General features: G+C 64.6%; 1 protein-coding gene across 1 annotated transcript; it reads right to left on the reverse strand.

Moving 5' to 3' along the window:
* Positions 1 to 1,715: 1,715 nt before the first annotated feature.
* Positions 1,716 to 17,755, reverse strand: DPYSL4 (dihydropyrimidinase like 4; the record flags this gene model as incomplete). Its single annotated transcript, XM_082854982.1, has 14 exons — positions 1,716 to 1,807; positions 2,558 to 2,720; positions 4,184 to 4,363; positions 4,629 to 4,799; positions 5,421 to 5,562; positions 5,818 to 5,974; positions 6,895 to 7,015; positions 7,383 to 7,451; positions 9,124 to 9,204; positions 9,301 to 9,362; positions 11,188 to 11,352; positions 13,302 to 13,486; positions 14,145 to 14,233; positions 17,717 to 17,755. The coding sequence occupies 14 exons, from the start codon at positions 17,753 to 17,755 to the stop codon at positions 1,716 to 1,718; spliced, it is 1,716 nt and encodes a 571-aa protein (XP_082711108.1).
* Between the last annotated feature and the right edge of the window lie 1,257 nt (positions 17,756 to 19,012).

A 19,012-nucleotide genomic window follows, 5' to 3' on the forward strand; every position in this document is an offset into this window, starting at 1 on the left:
TTGGTGGCAGGGATGTGGGTGTGGTCTGGCTCCCCGATCACCCTGTCTCCCTCTGGGGGAGGGGGACACTGGTGCCGTGAACACTGGCCTCAGTGGAGCCCCAGGAATCCAGCTCTGAGGCCACGCTGACCAAACAAACCTGAACCAGAGGGAGCCCCCGGGAGTGCTGCAGGACCACCGGGACGGACCATCTCCGGGGGCTGCCCTGGTCCAGCACAGCACATGGAAGGCCCGGATTCACAGATGGGGCTGTTCATGTCCCCCCAGGGAGCATGACCGGAAGTGGACGCCTGGGCAGGGCCCAGAGTGCCTGGCCGTGTGAGGGGGGCGGGGCTGCCCCGACCCTTCCTGGTGCTCTTGGGGTGAAGACCCCTCCTGGGAGCGTCCCACATCTGGGGGACTGGCGCCGTTTTTATGAGAAAGAGGCTGAGGCCACGAGGCCAACCCAGCAGTTCCATCTTCTAGAAGGTTCTGGTGCAGCTCAGCCCATGGGTCTGGATCAGAACCCTGGGCTGCTCTGCCTTACAGGAGCAGAATGTAGGCTACACCTCCCCCCGCCGCTGCCCGCTGGAGGTGTGAGCTCATCGTGCTGTTCCTGGTGGGTCCCCAGGGGTCACGCTGCCCCCAACCTGCTGGGCTGCCTTGGGCCCATCAAGTAGAATGTAGGCGGGCATCCTCCCAACCACCCCTCCCCCTCTGAATGTCTGGCTGTCTCTGACCTGCAGGCCTGGGGCCCCTTCCCTGAGAGGCAGAGAGCCTCCCTATGGCTCGGACCCAGCCCTGCCCATGCCCGGAGGCCAAGCACAGCTGGCCCTGCAGGTGGTCTCGAGGTCCGGCCTCACAGCTCGAAGCCAGGCCAGGGGGCTGCAGGGTACTCCCCAGCATCCCAAGCGTGAACCCCCAGGGGATGGCGCAGGGGTAGAGAAGTCGGGGCTCTCCACACGCCGTCGGCTTCCAGCCCAGATGCCTTTAATCGACTTGAGTCACATGGACTGGGGCACAGTGCTGCTGGGCTGTGGGTGGCAGGCAGGTTCCTGGCTACAGGCGTCCTCACCACACAAATCTGCTGTTCTAATAAACTACTGCGACGCACACTCAGTAAAAGGAAAGCATCTCAGCTAAAGGGCCCTAAAATGCCCTGGACACGGGCTCTACGGAAGCAGAGGTTTGGCCCCTGGAAAAGTGTACAGGCGAATCTGCAGAAGTCCTGCTGGCAGCTGCCCTACACTGTGTTCCTGGTGGGTCCCTGGAGTCACAGCAGCTCTGGGCAGGGCCGGGCGCTCCTGCCTGCGCTAAGGCACACAGGGACGGGCTGCACCTCTGCCCGTGGGAGCGGGTGGCAGAGCTGGGGGTCCTCAGGGCAGTGATTCCTGATAGGGACGAGGGCAAAACACCCCCAGCCTTTCGTCCTGGCCCAGCTGCCCTGGGCATCCTAGGAGGCCCCTGTCTTCCTGAGGCACCTGGCACCCGGGCTCAGGGCCACCTGAGCTGTCCCCGCCACCGTGTCCAGCCTCCTTGCCCTGGCAGTGAAACCTCCCCAAATTCAGCCTCTCCTGCGGGGGCTCCTGATAACAGGACCTGGGACCCCAAGAAGAGAGTTTCTGGGGAGGGGAAGGTGAGGCCAGGCACCTTTCAAAATAGGTTCAACGAAGGGAAGGGAACAGAGGGGAGTGGCTGTCGCCCACAGGCACGCCCGCCGCTGGCACGTGCAGCACCTAGGACAGGGATGTGATGTTGGAGCGGCCGCCAGGTGGCGCCATGATCTTCTGAGCCGTGCGCCTGGCGATATGGTCATCGGCCTGAGAGCCTGTGGGGAAGCCAGGAGTGGAAGTGGCGCTGGCGAGGTGACGCAAACAGGCCACACCCGCGAGGCCAGGGATGCGGAGCCACAGCCCCACACTGCAGGCCCCCCACGCTCCCCGACGGCCCTGGCAGCTCAGCCAGGCCACCAGTCAGGCACTCCCACCACTGAGGCCTCAGATGGGCAGGCAAGTGAGGCCAGGTGTGCATGCGGCCAGAGACTGGAGGTCAAGGTTGACCCTCTGGGAATCCGGTCCGGAGGAGCAGAGGCTGGGCCAGTCCTGCGTGCCCCGCCCGTAGGTCTTGCCCCGCACCGACCCCCATGATGGGAGAAGGCTGTCTTTAGCCTTTAGGACGATGCTGGATTCCAAAGGGGACCCGCCCCTGGCCCTACATCCCCAGGGGGCAGGCAGGGACGTCCATCACCTCCCCAGTAGGGAGGCTGAGGCAGGATGTCAGGGGCTGGTGGGCTCCCAACCAAGGGCTGGGAAGAGAGAGGGAGGGTCTGGCTCCGTGTGCAGAGAGTGCCTGGGGCTCAGGGCTTCTCTTAGAATCCTAGCATGCTGGGAGCACAGCTGAGACCCTGATCAGAGGCCTGAGCCCGGTGGCTGCACGCCGGGCCCCCAGAGCCCTTGAAGCCCCCAGGCCCCGTCCTTATGCACCTCACATGTGTGCCTCTGCGCTATGGGGCAGTGAGGGGCTGGAGGCCGGGCTCCCACGTGGCCCTCGGGTCCCACAGACGCTGGGCTCAACTCACCAGACAGACTGAACCCCGACTGGTGCAGGTTGCGAACGGGTGGGACTGAGATCTTCCCCGGGCAGGCGCGGGCCTGCACACCGGCCCCCGGCTTGGTGGGCACCATCACCTCGTGGACCAGCCCGTCGTAGAGGCCTCGGGGCACGCCGTGGATCTCTGCCAGCTGTGGGCCGAGAGGCTGGCGTGAGGGGGTGCTGCGCGGGCCCCGGGCTCGAGGGCAGGGGGCTCCCCGCCAACAGGGGTGACAGCCCGCGAGTGTGGACACACATCTCCCTCCCCCAAGGCTGGGCAGCAGTGCCCCGAGCTGGAGGAGATGCTCGGACGGGGTGGCCTGCAGAGGAGGCTCCTTTTGGAATCAGAAACTGGTCCCAACATAGTCCCCGCCTCCTCAGGACCCACCGTACTGTGGCCCCCACGCAGCCCCCGCTGTGTTCCTGAGGAAGCCCTGAGGTGGTGGCCCTGGGTCCTGCCCTCCCTGAAAAGGGCCGCCAGAGGCAGAGGCCCTTCCCAGTGGCCACCATGACGGACCCACAGTCCGAGCGTCGAGGCGAAGCCTTCAGCTGTGCTGTGTCTGCAGCTGGCACCTGCCTGGGGATTTGTGCCTCACACTCGTGACTGTAGGGCTGAACCAGATCCTGCCCTGCAGGGGTCACAGTGGGGCAGGGGCGCAGGGCAAGAGCGACTGTGGGGTGTGGAGTTCTGCAGATTCGGGTCTGCCCCCATCACCCCGGGTGTGCGACGGGGAGCCGTCCCCTCTCCCTGCTCCGTGCTGCGGCTGTACGTGGGGCTGGCCTGCCACCTCACGGAGCTTCCCAGTGGCCAATGCCCAGGGGTGCCCCGGCCCTCACCCCAAGGGGTGCGATGCCCAGCCCTCTGCCCTGGACCCTGCCTCTCAGCCCTGCTCGAACCCTGAGGGAGGAGGGGGTGCTGTGCCCAGGTCAGATGTGGGCAGCAGCCGTGGTGTGGGCCCTGCAGCCTGAGACAGAAGCGTCTGCGAGTTAGGGAAGCCTCCGCTCTCCTTTCCTGGGAAGGAGACCAGCACCTGGCCCTCAGCCCAGCCCGAAAGCCATCCCTCCTCATACGAGCTCAGACACGTCTTTAGTCTAGAAAACTGGAAACAGGGCTGGGATAAAGCAAACCAGAGCGTACAGTAACCCCGTGTGCAGCTGTGTGTGTGTATGTGACTGTGCGCAGGCGTGAACCACCTGTGCGGGCAGCGCAGGGCCTGGGTGGACACTGGTGCAGCCACCAGACTCAGCGGGCAGCCGGCCAAGTCGCGTGGGCAGACGAGGGCTCACGACTTCCAGGTTCACGGATGCCGGTAAACCACGTGTTCTCCTTCCTTAATTTATTAACATCCCGTCTGCTCCCGGGGAAATCCTGGGCGGGCTCTGCTAGCCTTAGTGGCGGTGTACCTGGGGGGTGGCTACAAGGCGTTTTTTTTGCTTCACACCCACGCTTTCTACAGTGACACGGGCTGCCTGGTAACGAACGCGGGCGAAGCACCGCTAAGAAGCGCCCGGAGCAACGGGGCCGCTGTGCTGTCCTGACAGTGGCCGTGGGCAGGGCTGACCTGGAGGAGGCCTGAGAGCTCATGCCCACCCGCCTGCCGGGCTCAGGCCTTACCCTGTTGCGAGCCTTTATCCTCTTGTAGACGAAGTCGGGGAAGGTCTTCCGCGGAATAAAGCGGCCAGACCCGGGGGTGACGAACAGGGCCCCGTCCTCCAGCACGACCCTGCCCTGACTTATGACCACCACGGGGGCTCCTCGGCACTCGACGCCTTCGAAAATGTTGTACTCCACGTTCTGGGGAGAACAGCCAGGGGCTGCTCAGCGTTCTCCTGATCCAGGACCCCTGAGCGGGGCGCCCACTCGGCCGGGCCGGGATTCAGAGGGAGTGGCCGCCGCGCCCTGCACCCCTGCCCCTGAGGCATGGTTCTCAGAGCACAGAGCGGTCCGGGAGGAGCCAGCAGAGGGCTCACCCTCCCGCCTCCGCTGCCCTGCCCAACCCCCAGGAAGGCTGCGGGGCTCCCCAGGCCCCGCCCCCGACATGGGCCCAGGCGTCTCTCACCAGGTGGTGGCTCTGGGCAGACATGACTTTCGTGGCCTTGGGGTTCCATATGACCAGGTCGGCGTCGGCGCCTACGGCCACCCGCCCCTTCCTTGGGTAAAAATTGAAGATTTTGGCTGCATTTGTACTGGTCACAGCAACAAACTCATTCTCGTCCATCTTCCCTGAGGCCTGAGAAGTAAGAGGCGGGGGTGAGTCGGGGGGGCGCCCTTCCTGACCGCAGGCGGGGTCTGGTCTTGGGGCTCTTGTGTGGAGGTGGCCCCTGTCCCCTAGGCCGCGTGTCGTGTGCCTCAGTCGTGCCTGCAGGTCTGGTTCTTCCTGGGCACCAAGCTGGTCTCCATGCTCACTTTGTGGGCAAATGAATGCTGATGCTTTCACGATGATGTCTGTGTCCCCAAAGGACGCGACCATCCCCCTGGGGTGGCCAGGAGCCTGGGGTCAGGGCCTCAGCTCAGGGAAGGGCTCAGGACTGGGGCCGGGGTCATGGGGGCAGAGGCCGTGGGCAGGACCCTCCGAGCGAGATGGATGTCTGAGGAAATCTCAGGCCTCCTAGGGACACGTTGCAGAGTGTAATTCCACCAGGGCAGGGACCCTGCTCTCCCTGGGTCGTGTGCATTAGGACCAGAAGCAAATGTCTAGGGAGCCCTGGATGGCAAGGCTGGGGGGACAACACGCTGGGGCCCACAAGCCCCGACCTCTGCTCTGGTGAGTCTGCCGCTCAAGGGGCTTCCCTCTCTGATGAACAGGCAGCATTTTGTGGGGAGGACCCTGCGTCCCCACTTCTGCACCCACCACGCATTTCTCCCAGACCACAGACATGCGCTCCTCCACGCCGTTGGTGCCCTCGGGGATGAGCGTGAAGTTGTCCCTGCCGACGGCCTTCTGGGCAGTGGTGAAGGTGCAGTGGGCACTGCCGGTCACCTGGAGGTCCCCGCTGAGGAGAGCCGGAGTCAGAGCCCAGAGGAGCCTGTCCTTCCTGAGCCGCCAAAGGCCCAGCTGGCTCCACCCCTACCTGGCTGCTCGGCCCACGGGGGGTGGGGGAGAGGTTGTCGGAGAGGGCAGAGCTGGGGCCTCGGGGCGCAGGTGGGAGGGCAAGGACCCCGGTGTGGAGTCTCCCGACGCAAGAGGCCTGGAGCTGCCGGCGGGCACAGGCCAGGCCAGGGCGAGGGGCACGTAGGCAGCTCCTTACCTGGACAGCAGGGAGGCGAGGTGGTCTGCAGTGCTGGGGTCCGGGTTGAGGGGGGGTGACGTGACGAAGGCTGCGGCCTTGGCCCAGTTCTTGCCCCAGTAGTGGGAACCGTCGGTGCCCAGGCTGGCGGTGATGGGCTCCCCGACCACGACCACCCCTGCGGTGAGGCCGTGAGGGGCACTGCCGGCCCCCATGTCCCCAGACCCAGACAGGGCCTGGGAACGCCCCCCTGACCCGGCCTGCACCGTGGGGTAGGTCTGGCCCTGTGGTCCCAGGGCTGACGCAAACTGCCCCTCGATCCCCCAAGCCTTTTGGGACAGCTTTTCCCCTGCTCCGGAGGCGCCCGGCCCAGGCCACCTGGGGCTCCCGAAGGGGGTCCTCTGTCCCTGCTGCCTCACACCCCTGCTGGGGCCACAGGCTGCAGTGACACACCGTCAACTGACTGCCCGGCCCGCCTGGCCACAGCCTCTGTGCAAGGACCTGGCTCCGTCAGTGACCCCCTGCCTCCTCCATGGCCTGGGCTTCCAGGGCCAGAGGGCATCCAGCCCTCAGGACCCGCACCCCAGCTCCTGGACGCAGGATGTGTCCAGCGGACAGTAACATGGGCCCCCAGGGTCAGCTGGGCCAGGCTCCCTTACATGACATGAGGATCTATTCTCATGCACCATTCACACCACACACACACACACACAGACACATGCCACACACATCGCGCACACAGACACACGCACACACGGAGCACAGCTCTGACACTCACTTCTGTGCAAACAGGGCCACTAGGCCTCTCTTTTGTTTCAAGGTCCCCTGGTGCTCCACTGCTGTTCGGATAAGAGGGGAGACTCAGGCCACCCACCCCACACAAGGACCAGGTGCCCACATCTCCCGCCGGCCACAGCCCTGGTGACCCCGCACCAGAGGCCACCCCAGCATGAAGAGGCTGGCAGAGCAGGCGCTGCGTCCCCGTGGGGTCTGCCTGCGCTGAGCCTCTGTCCAGCTGGCCCAGCCCCGGGAAGCTGAGGACGTGACAGACCCCCAGAGAGACCCTGGCCCCGTGCCCCGGTCCAGGCCACCGCTCACCTCTGCGCTTGGCCTGGGCGATCACGTCGGCCGCGGCCTTGCTCATCACCTTGGTGACGTACAGGGGACAGTTGGCCTGCTTGGCTACGGTGACAGCGCGGTACACGGCCTCAGCCTCCACCTGGGGATGGGGGCGCTCAGGCCACACGAGAACACTAGGGCCTCCTGACCAGTATGGGCATGAGATGCCCCGGGACCACCCATGGATCCCGGGCCCAGAAGAAGCACCCCTGGGCGGGTGAGGACCCCAGCCTGGGGCTCGGTGCCCAGAATCTGGGCCGACCCATGCAGCCCCCAGGGCTGACCACGCCACCTTCTTCGCCTCGCATAAAGGCCTCAGGATGACCAGTGGTAGGAGGGGACGTGAGCCTTGATTTACGCCTCCAGACGAGGACAGAGGGATCACAGCCCTGCCGGGACCACGGGGCCAGGCCCAACCCCTGATGGAGGCCCAGTCGGGGGAGTGTTCCCAGCAAGCTCACACCTACCTCCTCTGGGCGGCTGAGCACGTGGCCCTCGGGGCCGGTGATGCCGAGTTCCAGCAGCCGCTTCTGCTCCTAAATACACACCACGTTCCAGCCTGGACACAGCCCAGAACACCCTGACCCTGAGACGACCCGTGCTCCCCGAGATGAGCCCAGACTTCCAGGCCCCTGAGGGTCACCAATCCCAGAGAACTCAGAATGGAGCAGAGGGGTCCCGAAGTGGAGTGACTTCAGCGCCCCCAATTACAGATGAGAGAACGGGGCTTGCAAAGGGCAAGGACTTGCCTAAGGTCGCAGGACCTAAGTGAGGGGACAAGACCCCACAGCTTTGCCTGCCGTGTTGTTTCCCCAGTGGGTGAGCGTCGGGGGCGTGCGCGTCGGGGTGTGCGTGGCGGGGGCATGCGCGGCGGGGGCGTGCTGTCGGGGAGTGTGGTTGGGGAGTGTGCGGCGGGGGGCGTGCGCGGCGGGGAGTGCGGGTGGGGGCGTGCGCGGCGGGGGCGTGCTGTCGGGGAGTGTGGTTGGGGAGTGTGCGGCGGGGGGCGTGCGCGGCGGGGTGTGCGTGGCGGGGTGTGCGTGGAGGGGGCATGCGCGGCGGGGGAGTGCGGTCAGAGGCGTGTGCGTCGGGGGCGTGCGTGCGTGTGGGGGAGTGCGGTCGGGGGCGTGTGCGTCGGGGGCGTGCACGGCGGGGAGTGCGGTCGGGGGCATGCGCGGCGGGGTGTGCGTGGCGGCTGTGCGCAGTCGGGGATGGGGCTTCTTCTTGGGCAAGTTCACTCATACTACAGGTCTGAGCCACAGCGCCCTACGGTGTAAACGAGCTTCGGCGTGGAGAATGGAGGAGCAGAATCCCACCGACCCCCTAATAAGCCTCCCCGGCACTCGCGGCCCAGCGTCCTGAACACTAAGCGTGACCCACGACGTCTCCTGCCGGGCCTGGCCTCGAACCCTGGAAGCACATACAGTACCCGATGCCCGGAACCCCACATGCCCCTCCTGAGTGTCACCACCCTCCCGTTGAACTTGGGAGGGGCAGAGCCCTACGGGTCCCAGGAAGCTTCTCTGTGGGTCTGGAATGTTGGGGAGGTGGCCGTGTGTGTGCGACCTCCCGCCAGGTCCCCAGGAGGCCTGGAAGATCCTGGGCGCCCCACCCAACCTGCACCTGTGGGCGGACGGGAAAACGGGGTGAGGGGCAGAGGCTGGGGGCACCCCCCTCACAGCCCTGGGCCCACAGGGAAGGTGGGGGCGTGCGCAGCAGGGCCAGGCACCCCCCAGGCAGCTTGGGGCGCGACTGAGGACAGCGCCACTAACCCAACAGGTGTGCTCATGGGAGGGGCCTCAGTCCAGGGGGCGGAGGGCTCGGAGACCCCAGTCTCGGCACCCCTCACCAAGAAGCAACACTTTGATTTCGGAGAATTTTTTTTTTTTTTTGGCCACACCGCGAAGCATAGGAGCTCCGCCACCAACCAGGGATGGAACCTGCGCCCCCTGCGGTGGAAGTGCAGAATCGCATCCACTGGATCGCCAGGGAAGTCCCTGGTTTTGGAGGCTTTTTGATCAGAAGTGTGATGATCATGGAAAAATCTGTTATGGCCAAGAGCCGCCCAGACTCCCTGACGCCCTGCCTGCTTTCCCTTTGACCTGGGCAAGCCATTTACTGGGTCAAGTTCCAGGTTCCCTCCGTCAGGGTTTGTGGGATCAGTGCTCACACCCAAGTGGGCAGGGGTCACCCCGCCAGCCCCGCCCACACCTCGTCCACGATGTCGCCGTTCTCCGCGTGCACTTGGGCCACGGCTCCCAGGTCCCGGATGACACTGAAGATCTCGTACATCTGGGGAGAGACACATGGGCTGCGTGAGGCTGTGTGTCTCCCATCCACAGCAGCATGAGACACCTGCTCGCTCCCCCACTCGAAACCTGGCCTTACCTGGCCGTCCGTGCACTGGTACCTGTCCTTGTATGCCATGAAGACCAGGAAGGAGTTCACACCTGGGGGGAGGCAGGAGGGGTGGATGCCAGGAGCCTCCACTTCTCCCCGAGCTCCAGGGGCCCCACCAGCTGGCCTCGTGGCCCTGGGGGACCAGCCCCACACTCTCCTGGGCCGGGATGGGGACAGAGTCACCCCGGCGCCTCCTGCTCCTCGAGCTCTGGGGTCAGGAACCAATTGTTCCCCAGTGGCAGAGCCAGGTGAGACCCCGCCCCCCACCTGCTAAACCCCCATGGCCCCTGGGAGCCCCGGGAGCCCCGTGCCCCCTGGACGGAAGGGAGCCGTGAGCTGCAGGCTCGCTGCCTGAGCTCCGCCCGGGCTGCACAGGAGCCCCTCCCGCACTGGGCGCTGGGGTGGCCCTCATGTTGGCCACCTAGCCTGCGGGCCTCAGTGGCACCTGACAGGTCCCGCTCACAGCGCCCGCTCAGGCCCTCAGGAAAAGCAGAAGGAACAGGACCGGCTGCCCGCGGCGTCAGGGGCCCATCAGGCCAGGGTCGAGCTCCTGTGCTGTGTGGACTCGGGACCAGCTGGGGACTCACCTGACCCCCCACCATCCAAACCAGCGGCGCGCGGCCCCGCCCTCCTCCCTGTCATCTCGCTGGGTCGAAAGTGCGAACTTGAGCAAAGGCACGCGGGGGAAACTGTCACCCAGTGCTGCACGAGCCGACCCCCCAGGTGACAACCTGCCCCAGGGCGCCTGGTGGAGGCTACTGGTCAGCATGCAGGCCTGTCCCTGGACGCCACGCAGCAGGCCAGGACCAGCGCTCTGCCACGGCAGGAGGATGGTGGCGGCAGGTGCCTGGTTTCTACCTCTGCTTGGAGCTGCAAGGCCGCAGGCCTCCCGATCCTGTTAAGGAACAACCCGGGTGGCGGAGCCACTGCCTGGAATGAGGTGCAGAGGCTGAGAGCCCCCTGCCCACCCCCAGGTTGGGGGTCCTAAATGCCAAAGGCTACTGGTGTGAGGACCGTCGCGCTTTGGGAAATGGCCTCCATGAACCTCCCTGCCTCCCTCGGAGGTACAGTGGGGCGGGCGGCAGCGTCTCCTGTGGGGAGGGCCCTGTGGCCTCCAGGGCCCGGCCAGGGGTCTGCAGCCAGCACCCCCCGTCTCAGCCCCTCCAGCTCCTCTCCCGGCTGTGCGCTAGGCCCACCCTCAAAGCCAGTCGCCGGAGCTCAGTTACGACGTCCAGCTAACTTGTCAAATCCTCTATAAACTCTGATGTGGTTTCAGCTTCAGGACTTCTGATTAAAACAAAAATTAAGCCTTATCTGTAAACCGTCCTGTTTCAGCTGAGGCAGCAGTAGGTTTTATTTTATTTTGATTTTTTTTGGCAGTAGGTTTTAAGGCATCTTCTGAAGGCTCTTAAGATGCTAAGAAGGCTTACAGCGCTTACCCTTCATCCAGGGCCAAGACACAAGAGGACCGAGGTGACAGCTGCGACTGCTGGGTCCTCTTTTTCTTTAAGTCTTTATTGAATTTTCTTACAATATTGCTTCTGTTTTATGTTTTGGTTTTTTGACCGTGAGGTATGTGGGTTCTTAGCTTCCCAACTAGGGATCCAACCCCTGCACTGGAAGGTGAAGTCTTAACCACTGGACCTCCAGGGAAGTCCCTGCTGTGTCCTCTTGTGAGCACAACAGCTACGGGATGCGTCCCCAGCCTCGGACGCAGGTGACCTCTCAGCCCAACGGATCTTCGAATGGCTCTTGTCCAACCTTCTCCCAGCTCGCGATCCCCTGCCCCGGGCTCAGGTGCACACAGCGCCCACCCGAGGCCGGGGAGGCCAGGCCCTGCAGCTGCCCTTCCGCCCGGCTGGGCGTCCCGCTCACCCTTGTCCTTCACCAGGACCTCCAGCTCCTCCCTGGTGCTCTCGTGCCAGCGGGGGATGTCCACGTGCAGGGAGTAGTCACAGCAGGCTCCACGGTCCGCCCTCTCCCGCCACTGCTCGTAGGCTGCCAGCAGGCTCACACCCGTGTCGGGGAACACGTGGTCCACTGTGGGGACAGCGTGGTCAGCTAAGCCCCCCACCCGTGCCACTGGGACCACCTGGGCCTCCGAGGGAGAGCGGCTTCGTGTTCCCAGGAAACCAGGAAGCACGTCTGAGAAAAGCAGAGAAGAGGCCTCACACCCAACGCCGGGCTGAGGCTGCTGGGAACCTGCCCGTCGGTTCTGGCCAAAGAGGCGTCTCCCGCCGCTCGTCACCCCCCAAAGAGCCCAGCGGCAGTTTAGGCCTCCACCTCCCGCACAGGCCTGGCCTGAGTGTGGTGCCCCTGGAGGGGGAGGGGCGGCACCACTGTCCGTGGCGCTGGACCCGCGAGCCTGCCCACAGCAGCGCACGGGGCTGGCTTCCCTCCTGCCTCACTGGCCGCACAGCCCTTGAGCGGTGCTCCCACCCCACCCCCCGGGGAAACTGGGAACGCACGTGGACACTGCACCGTCACCGCCCCCCCCCCCCACCCCCGGCCGGCAACCCCGCGTCCAAGGTCCAAACCCAGCTCGCAGCCTCTGCCAGGTGCAGGGAAAGAGCTGGGAGTGCGGTGGTGGGGGGGGGGGGCGGGGGGGGGGGGAAAGGCACACCGCCCGGGGTTACAGGCAAATGCCGTGCCTTCCTGCAGCGCGCCCGCACGTGGGCCCTCTGCTTCCCACAGCTCAGGTCACGAGCCCAGGGCCCCACCCTGCAGGGCGCTCACAGCTCCAGCCTGGAGCTGCGGGCGGCTCCGCCTAGGCCAGCCCGGCCCCGCAGCATCTCTGTCCTCACGGCAGGTCTGACGCCTCAGCACCCGCAGGCGCAGGTGACATAACACGACGGCGCCTGCTCAGCCCGGGGGGCCGCCAATGACACGCAGGACCAAGGGCCTGAAATCGCACCTCGCGATTTAATCAGACTAAAAGGTGGACCACTGTTGGGTTTCCCCTTCCACGTCGTAGTTCAGTAAACCACACCAGGCCAGGATTTTGCAACACCTAAATGTCACTTGCGAAGTAGCCCAGGGCCCCAGAGCAGCCTTTCCCGGCGGCGGCAGTGGCAGCGCTCACTGCGTGCCGGACACAGCAGAGCCACGACGCGCGCCCACGTGCTCCATCCTCCGCCCGCTTCCTCTCGCCTGACAGATCAGGGAGGCGAGACGCGTCTAAAAGAGAGCTGCGTCGCCTACAGTCACAGCCAGGATGCGGTGCAGCCGGGGCTGGACTGGGTGTGTTAGGCCAGGTCTAACCTAGTGGATGTGTCTGTGCTCGGGACTGCGGAGTTGATGGCGCTCAAGGCCACGGGAGGAGGGCTGCACGCTGGGGCCTCTTCCTGGCCCCTGCGCTGGCCACGAGCAAGTTCGCGGTGGGCAAGCGAATTCACCTCACAAGCTGTTAACTGGGGCTTCTCTGCGCAGCTCAGGGGGTTGTACGAGGAGAGCATGGAGCTGAGACTCATCAGGATGGCGCTCGTGCCCTGGCACAGGGTCGGCACTAAAGAAACGGTACCTCTGGGGCTTGTTGATAGGGTAATGGTATTTTTCATCATCCTTCTCCTAAAACACAGCCTCCGTCTTTAGCTCTTTTGACATGGGCAGGGAGTTTCTGCAAACCAAGCCTCAGAGGGTGTGAGGTTCAGGGGCAAATGTGTCTGACATTTCAGGCAACACGACCCCTGCACTTGGGTTTTCCAAACCTGGTCCTTAGCCAGCTGCTAGCTTCCCGGGAAATAACAAATTACTGGGCGCACACCCCTGTGCTCCCGTGGAAATCCCAGGCGCGCTCCAGAGCTGGCCCAGGCAGCACGACTCAGGATGAGGGACAGGGTTAGACAGGCACTCAAGGATTTCTTAGAATGAGACGTAATAAAGGGAAAGAGGCCTGAGAAAAACACCATCAGGGGAAGCTCTTCCTGCGACATGCAAACCTGCCAGAGGACCACGGGCTGGGATGGACACTCCCCACAGGAGACACTCACATATCATGGTGGTCCCTCCTGCCAGGGCGGCCTTGGTCCCCTGGCAGAAGTCATCGGCCGGGGTCATGCCCAGGACGGGCATCTGCAGCCTTGTGTGGACGTCCACTCCGCCCGGCAGGACCATCAGGCCGTGAGCGTCAATCGTTTTCATGCCCCCAGGGATAATGAGGTTTTCTCCGATTTGTCTGAAAGCAACAGAGATTTCGCTGGTTAGGAAGAGCCCTGAGCAAACGTGAACGGGCTCCTGGCAATGATGCAGAGCCGGGACTCTTGCCCTTGGGCTCTTGTCCCTGAGGAAAAGGGCGATACGGCCAAGACTTGACCAGCCCACACTCTGGGGCTCAGGACCGTCAACACGGAGGAGCCAACCTTGTGGCAGTCACTTAGGTGTCCACTCGCTGCTTATTGACCAGAGGCTGGAGCTGCTCCTTTGTTTTGTTTTGTTCCTGCCGCGTGGCATGTGGGAACTCAGTTCCCGACCAGGGATCGAACCCGCACCCCCTGCATTGGGAGCGTGGAGTCTTAGCCACTGGACGGCCAGGGAAGTCCCTGGAGCTACTGGACAGGCACGAGCAGACAAGCTGATAGGTGTGGTCGATAAGCATTTATTAAACACCTACTTTGAGCCCCACACCGTACTGAAGCTGTGTGAACAAAGAAATGAGGAAGCCATCGTTCCGCTCTCTGAGGCTTCACTGAAGGCTCGGGTTGGGCAAAAGCTATTTCCAGGGAACGAGCTTTTGGGAAAGAAAGAACCATTCACGTGGATCTCGCCCAAAAGTAAACTTCTGGGTAGTGTGTGATCAACGTGTGACCATGAAGATATCTGAGGTAGAAACTCACTTTATCAAACCGTCCTCCACATACAGGTCGGCATAAAAGGACTGGTCATCATTCACGATCCTCCCGCCTCTGATCAGAAGGCGGTCACTCTATCAGAAACAAAGAAATGGGTAAGTTTCCTCCAAACTAAGTGACTCAACAGTATCTTGAGCACAAGCTTTACCCTGGAATTATGATGGAAACATTCAGGCACAATTTGTGTGCCTGAAAGCCAGCACACACCCAGGGCGGGCAGAGGGTACACCAAGGGCGGGCAGAGGGTGCCCGAGACGGTGGCCCTTGGGGGCAGCTGCCTACGGGTCCCGCACACGACCTGCAAACACAGGTCAGGCAGTCTGGCCTCGCCAGAGGCACAGGGTGTACGACCAGCTAGCTCCCCGCTTCCCCACGGCAAAGCCGAGGCGGTGCGAACAGCGGTGCAGTGAACCACGCGTACATCTTCACACCCGTCGCCTAATTTGTCAAGCCCAGGCCAAGGGCGGAGGTGGACCACATCTCACTCGCCCCTGCTGGCCTGGAAGGTCTGCCCTACTCGTCCACCCACAGAGGCGGCTCCGGCTGACAGCTGGGGCAGGCGCCTTCCAGAATCTCTGTGCCCTGAGGCAGTGCTGGCAGGCAGGGGCCCTACCCCTGGGGAGGGAGACAGACATCATCACACACATGGCCGTCACAGATGGTGACAGACGCAAGAGCACAAAGCAGGTGACGTGACAGCGTGATGGGAGACAGGCCTGACTGCCTCAGGGACCGAGAAGGGCCTGTTGGAGGAGCTAAAACTGGAGGTGACTCAAGCTCAGGCCAGGGCACAGCCCAAGCAAAGGCCCTGAGGCAGGAAAGAGTCTGGTTGATGCAGGAGAGGAAACGAGGCGGGGTGGGGGGTGGGGGGGAATGGGAGGTGGGTAGAGTGGGGCATGCTGGACTTGGGGAATCAGTGGGCCGCCACCTGGGAGGCCTTAAGCTGGGGTTTAAATGATCGTACAGAGTTCACATTAGCCTGTTGTAGAGAGCAGCCCGTGGTGTTCAAGGATGGAAACAGGGCCATCGCTGGAGTGGGGTCTGATGTGGTCTGGGTGAGATGTGGGGCCCCAGGCCGGCATTATGGGGCGGATGAGAGATGGACTCCAGAGAGGCTGGGAGTTGGGGAGCAGGGGCTGCTGATGCAGAGGCCATGGGGGTGCAGGGCCCGGAGGACAGCGGGGCGCCTGCCGGTTCTGGTGCCGCCTGCGGGTGGCCCAAGGGGGTGAACAAAGTGGCAGCAAGTTCGGCCAGCTCTTCGGGGCCCCCGCAGCCCGGAGCTGGGCAGCCATAAGCCCACTTCTGATGGTCAGGAAGGAGGGAGTGAGGCAGAGGGGGAGCCAGTAATGGAGCCGTGCATGATGTCAGGGGTGATGGTCTGACCTCAGTGGAAAAAAACGGAGAGAAACACAAAGCAGGAGCAAAGAGCTGAGTGCAGAACGAAGCGGGCGAGAGCCCAGCCCCGCAGCACTTTCCCTCCATGACCTGCTGGAGCCTGCCACTCTCTGCGACGTGACCAGGCCGGAGTGACAGCTGTCTCACAGGGGGCTCTGGGACCTGGCCCGGGGCTCAGGGGTGCCCACCCAGAGGCCAGGCTAGGGCTCCGGGCCGGGGGTTCTGGCTCTTTGCACACCATCAGCCTGACGCCAAGAGAACTGACTGATGCCAGATTCTCCTATGAATCTGCTGAGAGGATAAATAATTCATCGCTTATGAGCCTTATCACATCATTCTCTGTTCTTATGAACATCTAACCGTTTGGGCTGAATTCTCAGATTTCTATTGACTAACGGTAAGACCAGCACCGCACGGTCTACAGAAGGGCGGCCAGCGGTGCCACAGCCAGCACGGCCCTCGACCTGTCCCGTGCAGCCCCGAGCTGAGCACGGCTCGCCTCTTGTGCTGGTTGAAAGACGTCACAAGAAGACTTTCAAGACTCATGAAAGTTCCATGAGGTTCACGTTTCGATGTCCAAGCTCAGCGTTTACTGGAGCAGTCACACCCAGGGCCGCTCTCTTGCACGGCTGAGCAGCTGCACCAGAAACAGTGTGGCCCTCGAAGCTGAAAATACCTACTGTGTGACCTACTGCCAACTCCTGGTCTACCACATGGCCTGGCCCCAGCTGCCTGGGCCTCTCCCTTCTGGGTTCTGCAGAGGCTCACTGCCCGGTCCCCTGGGCCCTAGACCCAGCCCTGACAGGTCACATCACGAGGACCCACCTTGCCCACCTTCTGAGCCAGTGTTCAGACCCTCCTGCCTCCCCCTGCAGTGCCCCCACTCCAACAGCCCCAACTCCAGCCCCAGTGGACCAGCGCGTTCTCAGAGATGCCCAAGAAGAGGACGCGGAAGGCTTTGGACAGGAAGTGACTGTGGCCTGGGTGCCGTGCTCAATCCCCCACCCTCCAATGCTCAGACGTCTGGACTCCGATTCTGGGAGCCTTCCTGGGTTTGGAACCAAGGGGGAAATGCAGCAGGATGAGGTGCCGTGCTCCTCAGGATGTGGGCAGAAGTTCCCCTAAACCAGCCACTTGCGTCTGAGCTGCCCAGAGACGGGATCAGTCCCCTCCCGGCCCTGGCTGGCTCCCTGCCTGCATCAGGTCTGACCCTCTCCTGTTTGCGAGGGGTGGGGCGGGCTTCTTCCTCCCTGAGTATCTCAGGAAGTGAACTGGCCACTCCCTGGGCCATCCCACCGCCTCCCGCTGGATCTGAATCCGTGGGTTCCCAGGCACCGTCCAGCTGGCGCCCAGGCGCCCGCCTCCCTCCCTCCCTCCATCCTTCCCTCCCTCCCTCCCTCCCGCTGGGCTCCTGGCCGCACGGAGGGGGCGGCTTTGTTTCCTGGCAGCGCGGGGTGGACAGTGGGACCTCCCGCAGCAGTGCGTGTGCTGTTAGAGGGTCGCCTCCCCGGACCTGAGCTGCCTGATGCCCGCACAGTGACTAGCGAGCCACCTTCTCTCCCCCACCGCCCGCCACCCCGGGGGCTCCGAACCCCGGCTCCATGGAGGGGTTCGGGTCGCCAAGGGCTCCGGGCCGGGTTGAGTTGCTTTGTCTAGGACAAAGAGCTCCTGGTGGTGCGGCGGCGGCGTGGGCGCGGGGTGGAGGGGCGTAGGATGGGGATGGCATCTCTGTGCCCCGAGGCCGGAGGCCGGACCGGGGGTGTCAACAAAGGGCCGCGCCGACGGCCCACTCCGAATCGGAGCTCCCAGAGAGGCCCGGACGCACGGGGGCGGGGTGGGGGGGGAGGAGGCAGGTGCATCTGCGCTTGGGGAGCAGGCCTCCCCCCGGCCCCAGCCCTCCCCCCGGCCCCAGCCCTCGCCGGGAGCAGAGGAGGGTCTGGGCCTATGCGCCGGCTCCATAAGGGGGTTCCGGCGCGGCGCTCGCGGGGACCCCGGGCTGCGCGGGAAGGAGCGCGCCGGCACAGGGGCAAGCGCGGGGGCTGGACACGGAGGGAGGGGGGCCCGGCGCAGGGCCGGGAGGGTCTTCCCCGGGGCCCGGAGGCCAGGTCCCGCCCGGGGCAGTGGGCCGGAGGCGCGGAGCGGGTCCCGGGAGCGGAGCTCACCGTGATCCGGGGGATGCTCTTCTTGCCCTGGAAGGACATCCTGCTCCTCCGGCTGCGCCGCCGTCTCCTTTGGCCGGCGCGGCCCGGTTCGGGCGTTGCGGTCCTGGGGGTCCCCGGCGGCGGACGCACGAGCTAGGCCTCGACGTGGGGGCGCACAGAGCCCAGGCGTGCGCGTGGGGGCGCCGGGCGTCCAAGTGTGAGCGCGCTGGGCCGCGCGGCTCCGTTGCCGGCCACGCCCCCGGGCCGGCCACGCCCCCGGCCACGCCCCCGGCCCGCCGCTGCCGCTCTGCTTTCAAGCCCCGCCCCGGCCGGGCTCGGTGACTGTACCCGCAACCCCGGCCCTAGGCGCGAGCTGAGGCCCCGGACCGGCCCCTGCGAGGACCGAGAGGCGAACTTGTTTAGGGTGGGCAGGAGGAGAGGGTTGCGACCGGTCCCGGCCAGTGTGTGTGCAGAGTCTGCACCCGGGATGGAGAGTGAGCGTTCCGACAATGTCCTGCCAGGACCCCCTTCCCCCCTGGCCAGCCGAGGGCCCGCCACCAGCTCCCTGATGACCCGAGGCATCCAGGGCCGCGGGGATTGAATGCAATCTCAAGTCCAGGCTCAGGCTGGACTCCGTCCGGAAAGATGTTTCAGGCCAAAGCCGGGCTCCTTGGAGTATTGCCCGGGCAGGGATCGGAACGCCAGGCCATGCGCTGGCCCTGGGACCGGACAGTGGAGACACCTCATTGTGAAACACCTCATTGTGAGGCTGCCCCAGGGCCAGCCCCGCGAAGCTTGATGTCAGTTGGGAGGTTGGAGAGACACAGAAGGGATAGAAAGAGACCGAGAGAGACACACAGAGAAAGAGCTACCCAGGACCCAGGACGAACCGGAGAGGCAGACCAGGGCAGGAGAGGCCAGGCCTCCGGGCGGGTTCTGAGGAGGGGGGCGCGCAGGATAGAAGTCCAGGCTCAGACACGGCCAGTCAGGGAGAAGAAGAGCCCTCGCGTCCCCTCGGAGGAGCTGGGGACTGGTGGAAGAGGGCGAGCCCCTGGACTGCGCCCCAGCGGCCTCCGTCGTGGACGTGTGGCGTCTCAGGGAGTCCAGGGCCCGCGTCCCCCTCTCACTGGCCCCGATGCCCGCGCCTCTGCACTGCGGCCACTACCTGCTGTGGGCCGCGGGCCTGGGCCACGCTGGGCCTCTCTGGGAGACTTGCGGCAGCCTCTGGGCCGTCTCCGCCTGGCTCGCTGCGTCCCTCCTGGTGGCAGCTTGGCCCGCTGTGGGGCTCTCCTGCTCGCGGACCCTGGTGTACGCCTC

Source organism: Leucopleurus acutus (genome assembly GCF_964270905.1).
Source record: "Leucopleurus acutus genome assembly, chromosome: 14".
NCBI classification, from domain to species: domain Eukaryota; kingdom Metazoa; phylum Chordata; class Mammalia; order Artiodactyla; family Delphinidae; genus Leucopleurus; species Leucopleurus acutus.